This window comes from Spermophilus citellus, assembly GCF_964194105.1.
Source record: "Spermophilus citellus genome assembly, chromosome: 4".
Lineage (NCBI taxonomy): Eukaryota > Metazoa > Chordata > Mammalia > Rodentia > Sciuridae > Spermophilus > Spermophilus citellus.
In genome coordinates this window covers 183,792,706-183,805,426 of record NC_138185.1, presented here as the reverse complement: position 1 = coordinate 183,805,426, position 12,721 = coordinate 183,792,706, and the positions used below count along the sequence as shown (strand labels likewise).

Sequence of the window (12,721 nt, the reverse complement as noted above, 5' to 3'; positions counted from 1 at the left end):
AGAATTTCCAGATAAACCTTTGAGAGTCAAGGCCATAGCTATGACTTTTATTCATGAAGTAACTCAGATTTTTTATTATTCTTTGAGTTGGAGTCTTGCTGTATTGTCTAGGCTAGCTTCAAACTTGGAATCTTCCTGCTTCTGCCTACCAAGTAGCTGGGATTATAGGCATATATCACTGCACCTGGCTGAAACTCGGGTTTTGAACCTATATTTAGTAAAGTCATATAGAACAGTGAATGTAAATGAGTGATGAAGTTGTAAAACAATCTCTCCATAGTGATGGTCAGTTTTCCTCTGAACATTTTGCTTAGTCCTCCCCCCACCCCACCCCACCCCCGCCACACACACACAAATAAGTCAGAATTTGGGATTTGAGATTTAAAGTCATAGTTAAACCAATTAATCTTACAAAGCTTTTAAATAACAACTTTAAGCAAAACCTTTTCAAATCATGGAAAGCAGTACAGTTCACATCTGGATAGATCAGGTTTGACCTACCATTACTTTTTTTTTTCCTTTCCTTTAATTGGTGCTGGAGATCAGACAGAGGGCCTTATAAATACTAGGTAAGCTCTGTACCACCGAGCCACACCTCCAGTCCTGGTCTGCCATTGCTTCTAAATGGTCCTTCCTTAGTTGAAGGCAAAGAAGATTTTCTGCGGCATGAAGGTGAAGTATGAAGACTGCTAATGTATTCAGTATCTTCATCCTCCTCTTTCTACCTCTTTCCAACTCTTCCAAATCTGCATGCTTTTATACACTTCTCATAATCAAAATAGGAGATGATTCAATCAATGTCAATTACATTTATTGACCATGTGCTGATAAGTGTGGATATATTTTAAAGAGGAATCAGAACCACTATTGCTTTCCTCTTGATTTGTGAAATATATTTTGTACAACTGAATTCAATTCTGCAAACATCCTTTGAACATTGCCCAATGTGTGGCAGTATCCTAGTTATGTGGCATTATAGATGCAAAGACAGGACACATTTCCTACCAGTAGGAATGCATAGTCTAGTCAGGGAGATGGATGAGTGTAATTAATTATAACAACAAAATCATTTCTGCATAAATTATCCCATTCACATGATTTTAGCAGTAAAAAAGAATTACTGTTACAGATTTATTCAAACTTTTAAGAGAAGTACTAACGATCATAAAACTCACCACTCTTCCTACTATTGTCTGTTATAGCCACTACATCTAGAAGAATGAAGTAGAAGAAAAAATGTAGTTCCATTAAAAAAGTGTATTTGTTAGAGGAAAGAAAAAAAGGGGTGATCTGATTTGTGTTTTTTAGGACTTGATCATTATTTTTTTTATTCTTGGTCGTTCAAATCATTACATAGTTCTTAATATATCATATTTCACAGTTTGATTCAAGTGGGTTATGAACTCCCATTTTTACCCTGTATACAGATTGCTTTATCACATCAGTTATACTTCCATTGATTTACATATTGCTATTCTAGTGTCTGATGTATTCTGCTGTCTATCCTATTCTCTACTATCCCCCCTCCCCTCCCCTCCCCTCCCCTCTCCTCTTCTCTCTCTACCCCCTCTACTGTAAATCATTTCTTCCACTTGTATTATTCTTCTCTTACCCCTCCTTTCCTCTTATATGTAATTTTGTATAACCCTGAGGATCACCTTCCATTTCCATGCAATTTCCCTTCTCTCTCCCTTTCCCTCCCACCTCTCATCCCTGTTTAATGTTGATCTTCTTCTCAAGCTCTTCGTCCCTACCCTGTCCTTGGTTACTCCCCTTATATCAAAGAAGTCATTTGGCATTTGTTTTTTAAGGATTGGCTAGCTTCACTTAGCATAATCTGCTCTAATGCCATCCATTTCCCTCCAAATTCTATGATTTTGTCATTTTTTAATGCAGAGTAATACTCCATTGTGTATAAATGCCACATTTTTTTATCCATTCATCTATTGAAGGGCATCTAGGTTGGTTCCACAATCTTGCTATCGTGAATTGTGCTGCTATGAACATCGATGTAGCAGTGTCCCTGTAGCATGCTCTTATTAGGTCTTTAGGGAATAGACCAAGAAGGGGAATAGCTGGGTCAAATGGTGGTTCCATTCCCAGATTTCCAAGAAATCTCCATACTGCTTTCCAAATTGGCTGCACCAATTTGCAGTCCCACCAACAATGAACAAGTGTACCCTTTTCCCCACATCCTCGCCAGCACTTGTTGTTGTTGGACTTCATAATGGCTGCCAATCTTACTGGAGTGAGATGGTATCTTAGGGTGGTTTTGATTTGCATTTCTCTGACTGCTAGCGATGCTGAGCATTTTTTCATGTACTTGTTGATTGATTGTATGTCCTCCTCTGAGAAGTGTCTGTTCAGGTCCTTGGCCCATCTGTTGATTGGGTTATTTGTTATCTTATTGTCTAATTTTTTGAGTTCTTTGTATACTCTGGATATTAGGGCTCTATCTGAAGTGTGAGGAGTAAAGATTTGTTCCCAGGATGTAGGCTCCCTGTTTACCTCTCTTATTGTTTCTTTTGCTGAGAAAAAACTTTTTAGTTTGAGTAAGTCCCATTTGTTGATTCTAGTTGTTAACTCTTGCGCTATGGGTGTCCTATTGAGGAATTTGGAGCCCGACCCCACACTTTGTAGATCATAGCCAACTTTTTCTTCTATTAGACGCTGTGTCTCTGATGTAATATCCAGCTCCTTGATCCATTTTGAGTTAACTTTTGTGCATAGCGAGAGAAAGGGATTCAGTTTCATTTTGATGCAAATGGATTTCCAGTTTTCCCAGCACCATTTGTTGAAGATGCTATCCTTCCTCCATTGCATGCTTTTAGCCCCTTTATCAAATATAAGATAGTTGTAGTTTTGTGGAGTGGTTACTGTGTCCTCTATTCTGTGCCATTGGTCCACCCGCCTGTTTTGGTACCAGTACCATGCTGTTTTTGTTACTATTGCTCTGTAGTATAGTTTGAAGTCTGGTATCGCTATACCCCCTGATTCACACTTCCTGCTTAGCATTGTTTTTGCTATTCTGGGTCTTTTATTTTTCCATATGAATTTCATGATTGCTTTATCTATTTCTACAAGAAATGCTGTTGGGATTTTGATTGGCATTGCATTGAACTTATAGAGAACTTTTGGTAATATCGCCATTTTGATGATGTTAGTTCTGCCTATCCATGAACAGGGTATATTTTTCCATCTTCTAAGATCTTCTTCTATATCTCTCTTTAGGGTTCTGTAGTTTTCATTGTATAAGTCTTTCACCTCTTTTGTTAGGTTGATTCCCAAGTATTTTATTTTTTGGGGGGATATTGTGAATGAAGTAGTTGTCCTCATTTCCATTTCAGAGGATTTGTCACTGATATACAGGAATGCATTTGATTTATGCGTGTTGATTTTATATCCTGCCACTTTGCTGAATTCATTTATTAGCTCTAATAGTTTCTTTGTAGACCCTTTTGGGTCTGCTAGGTATAGAATTATGTCATCTGCAAATAGTGATAATTTAAGTTCTTCTTTTCCTATTTTTATGCCTTTAATTTCTTTCGTCTGTCTAATTGCTCTGGCCAGTGTTTCAAGGACTATGTTGAACAGAATGGTGAGAGAGGGCAACCCTGTCTTGTTCCAGATTTTAGAGGGAATGACTTCAATTTTTCTCCATTCAGAATGATGCTGGCCTGTGGCTTATCATAGATTGCTTTTACAATGTTGAGGTATGAAGGACTTGATCATTATTATAGAGTAGTGTTAGGTTCACAGCAAAATGAGAACCAGACAGAAATATTTTGAGTACTCCGTGCCCCAACATAGGATACCCCATTATCAACATAAGCCACCAGAGTTCATTTGTTACAACTGATGAGCCTATACCAACATATCATTATTATCCAGAATTCATAGTTAATATTAGGTTCACTCATTCTATGCATTTTGACAAAAGTATAATGTTATAATATATCTACCTTTATGGTTTACAAGATAGTTTCACTGAAATAAACTCCTCTTTGGCTTACCTATTCTACCCTTCCTTCCTTCCTCACCCCAAACCTCTGGAAAACACTGCTCTTTTTACTGCCCTAATAGTTTTGCCTTTTCTATAAGGTCATGTAGGTGGAATCCTATAGTATATACCCTTTTCAGATTGGCTTCTTTCACTCAGTAATAAGCATTTACATATTTCATGGATTGACAGTACTTTTTTTAGCACTGAATAATATCCCTTATCTGGATGCACCATGATTTATTTATTCATTCATCTATTTAAAAACATATCGGTGGCTTCCAAGTTTTGGCAGTTATGAGTGAAGCTGCTATAAACATCTATGTTCTGGTTTTCGCATACACATAAGTTTTGGAATTCTTTGGGTAAAAACCAAGGAGCATAATTTCTGGGTTGTATGGTAAGAATGTATGTATAGCTTTGTAATAAAACCACCAAACTGTCTTCCAAAGTGGCTCTACCATTTTGCATTCCCATCAGCAATGAATGAGATTTCCTGTTATTCCTTTACCAGCATCTGATGGTTTCAGTGTTCTGGATTTCGGCCATTCAAAAGGTATATATAATGATATTGCATCATTCTTTTAATTTTCATTTCCCTAATGACATATGATCTGAGCATCTTTTCATATGCTTACTTGTCATCTGTATACCTTCTTTAGTGAGGTAGCTGTTAAAATTTTTGGCATTTTTTTTTAAACTGGGGATTGAATTCAGGGCCTTGCACTGCTAGGCAAGCACTCAATCACTCAGCTACATCCCCAACACTTTTTATCCTTTATTTTGAGACCATGTCTTGCTAAGTTGTCAAGGCTAGCCTTGAACTTGCAATCCTTCTGCCTCAGCCTCCCAAGGCACTGTATTACAGATTTGCACCACTGAGCCTGACAAGTTCATTTCTATTGTTTTAATTTTTATTTTCTTTTTAAAAAATCTATTGGTATATTATAAATAATGGTAGGATTAATTGTGACATATTTTTACATGCACATAACATAATTATATCAATTTCATTCCATTGTACCTCTCTTGCCCTTTCCTCTTCCCTCCCCTGATCCCTTTCCTTTATTCTACTGGTCTTCCCTCTACTTTGATGAGATTCCCTTTTCATTCCTAGCCTCAAAGGCTGTCCCTTTTCTCCAGTCTGTTTTTGGCACCTTTGTCAAGGGTCAGATGACTGTATCTGTGTGGATTTGTCCCTTGTAATCTGTTAGGGTTTGGATCTAAAAATGTTCCCTACAAAGCTCATGAGAGAAAACATGTGACCCTTGAATTTCAAAGTCTGGTTTATTTCATTTAACATGATGCTGTCCATGTCCATCTATTTTCCTGAAAATGATATAATTTCATTTTTAATGGTAGAGTAAAATTTCATTGTGTACATATACTATATTTCTTTATTCATTCATCTGTTGATGGACATCTAGGCTGGATCCATAACTTTGCTATTATGAATTGCACTGCTATAGACATGGGTATACATGTATTGCATACTATGTGGACTTTAGTTCTTTTGGATATGTATCAAGGAGTGGGAGAGCTGGGTCATATGGTGGTTCTGTTCCTAGTCCTCGAGGAACCTCCTTTTGATTTCTGCAGTAGTTGTAGTAATTAACAATATCACCAGCAATGTATAACTGTTACTTTTCTCCTGAATCCTTTCTAGCATATATTATTGTTTGTATTTTTAATTATTGCCATTGTAATTGGAGTGAGTTGAAATCTCAGTGTAGTTTTGATTTGCATTTCTCTGATTGCTAAAGATGTTGAACATTTTTTATATATATTTTTGGCCATTTGTATTTCTTCTTTTGAGAAATGTCTGTTTAGTTCTTTTGCCCATTTATCAATTTTTTTTGAGCTTTTTATATATTCTGGATATTAGTCCTCTGTCAGAAGAGTAGCTTGTAAAGATTTTTTCCCATTCTGTAGACTCTCTCTTCACTCTCCAAATTCTTTTTTTTTTTTTTCTGGGCAGAAGCTTTTAAATTTGGTATGATCCCAATTATTATTTTTTGGCATTATTTGCTGAACTTTAGGAATCCCATTGAAGAAGCTGTTGCCTGTAGCTACATTTTGGATTGTCATCCTGTTTTCTTCTAGTACATGCAAAGTTTTGGGTCTAATTCCTAGGTCTTTGATCCATTTTGAATTGAATTTTCTGTAGGGGGATATATAGGGATCTAGGTTTATTCTTCTACATATGGATATTCACTTTTTCCAGAACTGTTTGTTTAAAAGGCTGTCTCTTTTCTCCAATCTGTTTTTGGCACCTTTGTCAAAGGTCAGATGACTGTATCTGTATGGATTTGTCTCTTTGTAATCTATCTGTTATGGTTTGGATCTAGAAATGTCCCCCACAAAGCTCATGTTTTGAAAGCATGAATGTTCAGAGGCATAAAGATTATATTGTGAGAGTTATAACCTCATCAACTGAATGGATTACTGGGTGGTAACTGTAGGAAGGTGAGATGTTGCTGGAGGAAGCAGGTCACCGGGGGAATTCCCTTGGACTATATATTGTCCCTGCTTTCTTGATCTCTGCTTTCTGACTGCCATGAAATGAACAACTTTCCTCTGCCGTGCCCTTTTGCATGATGTTCTGCCTCACCTCAGGCCCATGGCAATGGAGTTGGCTAACCATGGACTAAATCTCTGAAAACTTGAGCCCAGAATAAACATTTTTTCTAAGTTTTTCTTTTTTAGGTATTTTGGTCACACACACTATTTCACTAGGTTTAACATGTCTGCTTTTATGGCAGTACCATGCAGTTTTTGTTACTATAGCTCTGTAGTATTATTTGAAATTGAGTATTGTGATGCCTCCAGCATTGTGCTTTTTTCTCAGAGTTGCTTTGGTTATTCTTGGTCTTTTATTCTTCCATATGAGTTTTAGGACTTTTTTCTAGTTCTGTGAAGAAAGTCATTAATATTTCGACGGAGGTTGCATTGAATTTGTAGATTGCTTTTGTTAATGTGGGCTCATTTTTAAATTGGTTGTTCTCTTATTGTTGAGGTTTAAGAGTACTTGTATATTTTGGAAAATGATCTTTTATCAGATGAATCTTTTGTAAGTATTTTCTCCAAGTCTGTGGCTTGTCTTTTCATTCTCTTGATGGTATATTTAGCAGAATAGAGAATTTTAATTTTAATTAAATTTATTTTATCATTTTTTCATTTTAAATATTATGCTTTTGATATTTTAGCTAAATAGTTTGCCAATTCAAGGTGATCCAGATTTTCTTCTATGGTGTCTCCAAGGATTTCATAGGTTTTGTACTTAGATCTATGATTCATTTTGGGGAAGGAAGAAAGATCTGCATCTAGATTCTTTTTCTTTTTTCTTTTCCTTCCTGTGGATATCCAATTGTTCCAGCACCATTTATTGAAAAATTGAAGTTGAATAGTATCAGTCTTACTACCAAAGTGAGAGGAATTTCTCTTCAGTACAGTATTATGTTAGTTATTTGGATTTTTGTCTTTTTGTATAAACTTTAGAATAAGTTTGTTGAATGTCCAAGAAATAACTTGTTGGATTATTGATTGAATTAAGCTTTACATCAGTTGACTTTTACATATTAACTTGTATATCCTACAACCTTGCTATAATTACTTATTAGTTCCAAGAGGGTTTTTTTTTTGTCAATTATTTCAGATTTTCTACATAGGTGATCATGTTATCTGTGAACAAGATGGTTTTATTTCTTTCTTTCCAATCTGCAAACCTTTTATTTCCTCTTCTTCTCCTTTTTTTTTTGGTGGGGGGGGTAACACGTAGGACTTCCAGTATGATATGATATTGAGAAAAACTGATGAGAGGGGCATTCTTACCTTAATTTTTATATTAGTAGGAAAGCTTCTAGTTTCTCACTGTTAACTCTGATGTTAGCTACATGGTATTTTTTTAATAGTTATTTTTTATCAACTCCTTTACTGCTACTATATGGAAAAGGGGAAGTTTACTTTTTAGAAAATAAAAATACCTTGTCATAGAACATCTGTTGGTTTGTTTTTGGAGAAAACACAGTTTTTATAGTCAATTGAAAATAATGTTATACTCTACAAAAGGAAGTAGATTTTTTTAATAAAGTTTCAAGTTTTAGCTGAAATGACTTACTTGAAAGTTTATTGGCCAAATGATATTGTTATATTGTGTGAATGTACAAATATGTAATAAAAAAAATCCCACCATCATGTACAACTATAATGTACCAATTAAAACATGGGAAAAAAAGTTTTATACATGTAACTATGTTGTTCTCGTGATCTGAATTTTAAACTATAAAGTACATATATTAGGTAAAAATATGCTCCCAGATTTTTCTAAGAGTGTGTACACATATGGTATGCATATGGGTAAAGATACTTTTATCATTAATTTCTACAACTGATAATAACATGAGCAGAAATGATGACATGGCATTTTGTAGTAAACCCAAAATATGTACATATATTTACTTCTCTTTTGCTTACTGACTATAAAACATGAAAACTTTCAATTCTAAGTGGAATGGAATGTTCTGGATAAAATAAAGGTCCAGGATTTTTGAAACTCTGACAAGAAAAAGAAGTGTGAGTAAGGAGAATTTTTCTTTAAAAGTAGGGTTCAGCTGGGTGTGGTGGCACATGCCTGTAATTCCAGTGACTCAGGAAGGTAAGGCAGGATGATCATGAGTTCAAAGCCAGTCACAGAGACTTAGTGAGGCCCTGTCTCAAAATTAAAGAGAGAGAGAGAGTGAGAGAGAGAGTGAGAGAGAGAGAGAGGAGGAGGAGGAGGAGGAGGAGGAGGAGGAGGAGGAGAAGAAGAAGAAGAAGAAGAAGAAGAAGAAGAAGAGAGAAAAGAGAGAGAAAGAAAGAAAGAAGGAAGGAAGGAAGGAAGGAAGGAAGGAAGGAAGGAAGGAAGGAAGGAGAAAGAAAGAAAGAAAAAGACAGGGTGTGTGGCAGTGGTTAAGCTCCCTTGGGTTCAATCCCCAGTACCAGATAAATAAATACATAGTAGGCTTCAGCTTACTTTTGTTTTAGGAAAAGTGTCTGAATAGTTCCTAAAGTTACACAAATGTAAGTCAAGAATGTTTTGAAAGAAATAATGAAATTATTTTTAGGGGAAGAGATAGAGAAACTTTATTCGGGATGGTAAATGAATGGAGAAATGCCTGCCACTTGTTCCTGTGGAGAAACAAATTGGAGGTAAAGGGTACAATCACTTTTCCCCCACAGTTTTTATTAGTGCATTATAATTGAACATAACTATCGTGTGGTGGCCAGCACCTCACCAGGGAATTCTTGCCTGCTGGGAGGGATAAGCCTCCTGAGAAATTAAAGTCTAGAATAATTAGTAAAGAACAAGAGACAAAGTCAGAAAGGATAATTTTAAAGAAGGAGCCCCTGATAGGTCCAGTCCACAGGGGAGCTGGAGCTAGACAATTAGAAAATGGCTCCCATGGTTTCTTTAAAGGGGTACATCAAAGACAGGGATAAGGTTTCAAGGGCAGAGTCTTGCTTCATGACTTCTTGCAGTCAATAGAGTGATTAGCATCTTGGCAGGTCACACCCATCTCAGAGGGGCTGTGCAGCTATAACAGGTCACCCATGGTCAGTGTTGTGTGGGACCTGGGGCAGAGCTTGAATAGGGCTCACAATGTCTCTGGGCAGTCAACCAGAGGAAATGTCCACTGGAAGTTCCCAGATACCAGATTTCCATATTCAATTAGGCTGCAATGCACAACAGTCCATACACAGCCCATGGATGGCTCACAACACACAATGATGTGATTTGTTCAACATGTGCACAATATAATAATATAATTTGTCTAATATCACTCCCCAGCACTTTCCTTTTTCCTCTCCCATCTTTCACTCCTTGGTCCCTTTCCTCTAAGGATCCCCCTTTGATATTCGTGAGATCTGCCTCCACCTTTCTTTTCCATTTTCTTCTCTGTCTTCCACATATGATTTTCCTACAAATGACATAATTTCACTTTGTTTCCTGCTTCTCAGTATTGCATGTGGGGAAGCAAGAGACAAAGAGAAATGGGAAGGGCTGTGTTTTGGGGACATGGATGCCAACTGTTGCTTCAGTATCTGGGTGAGGAAGTTGCTGCGAGGGCAGGTTCTGTATATGGAGTCCTAGAGATTGGCAATTTGGGGCACTTGGACAGAATGTTTATCTATGTGCACTTATAACTTCACAGGGAAACCTAAATGTTTTGGAATGGTTGAGAATGGGTATGAGTGGCTGGGTGGGGGGCTTATGATGAGACAGAGAAAAGATGCCCTCCCAGGGATAGTTAACAGGAGTTGAGGAGTCACATTATAATTACTAACAGTAAGCAATTAGCACAGTCATAGAAGGGTATCCTCATTTCTGTCCCAACTTGGTGAAAACAGGGCTTTTAAAGTAATTGTTATATATTTAAAAATTATGTCCCTTTAATTCACTTTTAGATGGGCTCCAGATTAGCCTTGTTTTCTTCTATACTTGCCAGAAATGAATGTGGAAGCTGTAGAGAATTATCATATAGAATTAATGCTGATGGTCACAGTGCCATGACCTTAAAAGTTGTGCTTTTTGTAATTTCCAAGAATTTAAAGGGAATATATACCCCTAAGTGAATTTCTATATGCATTTTATTGAGAGCATGAACACTCTTATTTGTAACATTATTGTAGAGCAGAACTGACTTTCTTTTTTGGTGTACAATTCTGCAAATTTTAGTCCATGTGGAGATTTTTATCATTACCTCCATAGTCAGGATATAGAGGAGTATTGTCACTCCACATCCCCCAGTCTCTCAGTGCTATCAGTTTATTGTCATATCCTCCTCATACCCAATCCTTGGCAGCCATTCATCTATTATTCATCCCTAGATGAGATGAGAATACCATATAAATTGAATTATATAATGTATAACATGTTTTTAATTTTTTTTGTAATTGTAGATGGACACAATAACTTTGTTTCACTTATTTATTCTTATGTGGTGCAGAGTTTCCAACCCAGTGCCTACATATGCTAGGCGCCTCACATGTGCTAGGCAAATGCTCTGCCACTGAGCCACAACCCCAGCCCTGACAATGTATAATCTTTTGAGACTGGCTTCTTTCAGTTAGTATAATGCTTTGAGGTTTACCCAAATTGGTGCATGTGTCAGTTGTTCTTTTTTTCTATTGCTGCATATTGTATACATAGATTTACTATTGTTTGTTGATCCATTTATCCATTGAAGGATATTTATGTTTTGGCAGTTATTAATGGAGCTTTTTTATTTTTGTGTGTATATAAATTTTTATTTACCTACAATAAACACTCAGGAGTGGGCTTTCTGGTTTATATGTAATTGTATGTTTAACTCTAAGAAATAGCTAAACTCTTTTCCAGAGTGATTATACCAGTTTGTGTTCCTATATCATCAGTGTAGGAGAGTTTAGTTGCTCTGGAACTCTTTAGCATTTGGTACTGTCAGTAAATTTTCATTCTAGGCCTTCTAATAAGATGCATACTGGCATCTCATTGTAGCTTTAATTTGCATTTCCATAATGGCTAACAAGGCTAAACATTTTAGTCACATGCTTAATACTGTATCCATGTTGGTAAAATGCTTGTTCAAATTTTGTGCCTCTTTTAAAATGGATTAGTTGTTTTCTTACTGTTGAATTTTGAGAATTCTTTCTATATTCTGGATATAAGTTCTTTGTTGAATATTTGATTTGCAAATATTTTTCCCAATCTGTAGCCCCCCCTCCATTTTTTTTTTTGGTACCCAGGATTAAATTCAGGGCACTTGGCCACTGAGTCACATCTCTAGCCCTATTTTGTATTTTATTTAGAGACAGGGTCTCACTGAGTTGCTTAGCACCTCAGAGTTGCTGAGGCTAGGCTTGAATTCACAATCCTCCTGCCTCAGCCTCCTGAACCTATGGGTTTACATATGTATGCCACCATGCCCAGCTATAACCTATCTCATTTTAAAAAATTTCTTTCATAGAAAAGAAGTTTTAAATTTTTATAAAGTTCAGTTTTTTTCCTCTGTGAATTCTGTGTTTAGTTCCATGTCCAAGAGATCACTGCCAAACCACAGGTTCATAGTTAACAGAGACACTTACTGCTCCTTGGAATGCTCTTCTCCGCCGTATTTTCCTAGTTGTCTTCTTCAAGATCTAAACTTTACTTTCTTTAAAAAGTATTTTTGCGTCTTTTTCCCATGCTCTCATGGGCATTTTGTCCTTGTCTGTGTACTCTTAATGAACATTTATCTTCTTGACTGTAACTTCTGCTGACATGCCCATACCAGGCAGGGAACTCTGGAAGGGCAGACCTAGGTATTATTTCACCTTGTATTCCTAGCATATTGATTAGTGCATGTTCAATATATTCAGTGAGGTAATTAATTTCTAATGACATTTTCTTCTGTTCTTAATAAGTATGGGTTGAGCTATGGAAAATTTGAGTATCTATTTTAAAAAGTTGTTTAAAAACATTTAAAAACCATCTTCAATTTAAAAACAAAATTTGTTATTTTTAGAGACATCTGTTAATATAATCATTTAAGTGAACTTGCTGGAGAACTTTTTTTTTTTTAATTTTCTTCAGGAAAGGATAAGGAGGGAACGAAATCAATGTAGGAATTAAGGAGATTTCAAGTAGCTAAAGCAATGGTTAATTCGTGTTTTGGAAAAATAAACCTAGGACTGAGGATGTAGCTTGGTGGGAGAGCACCTACC

General features: G+C 36.2%; 1 protein-coding gene across 3 annotated transcripts in view; it reads left to right on the top strand.

The window, feature by feature from the left end:
- AKAP6 (A-kinase anchoring protein 6) overlaps positions 1-12,721 on the top strand; it is a 532,388-nt gene that overhangs the window by 227,342 nt on the left and 292,325 nt on the right. Inside the window, exon 1 of one of the 3 annotated variants that reach the window (XM_081290019.1) lies at positions 9,107-9,187. The exons of the other annotated variants lie outside the window; for them this stretch is intronic. Coding sequence (XP_081146145.1) covers positions 9,131-9,187 — 57 coding nt within the window. The 5' untranslated portion in view covers positions 9,107-9,130. Of the gene's footprint in view, positions 1-9,106; positions 9,188-12,721 lie in introns of those variants that run through there. 3 annotated transcript variants of the gene reach the window in all.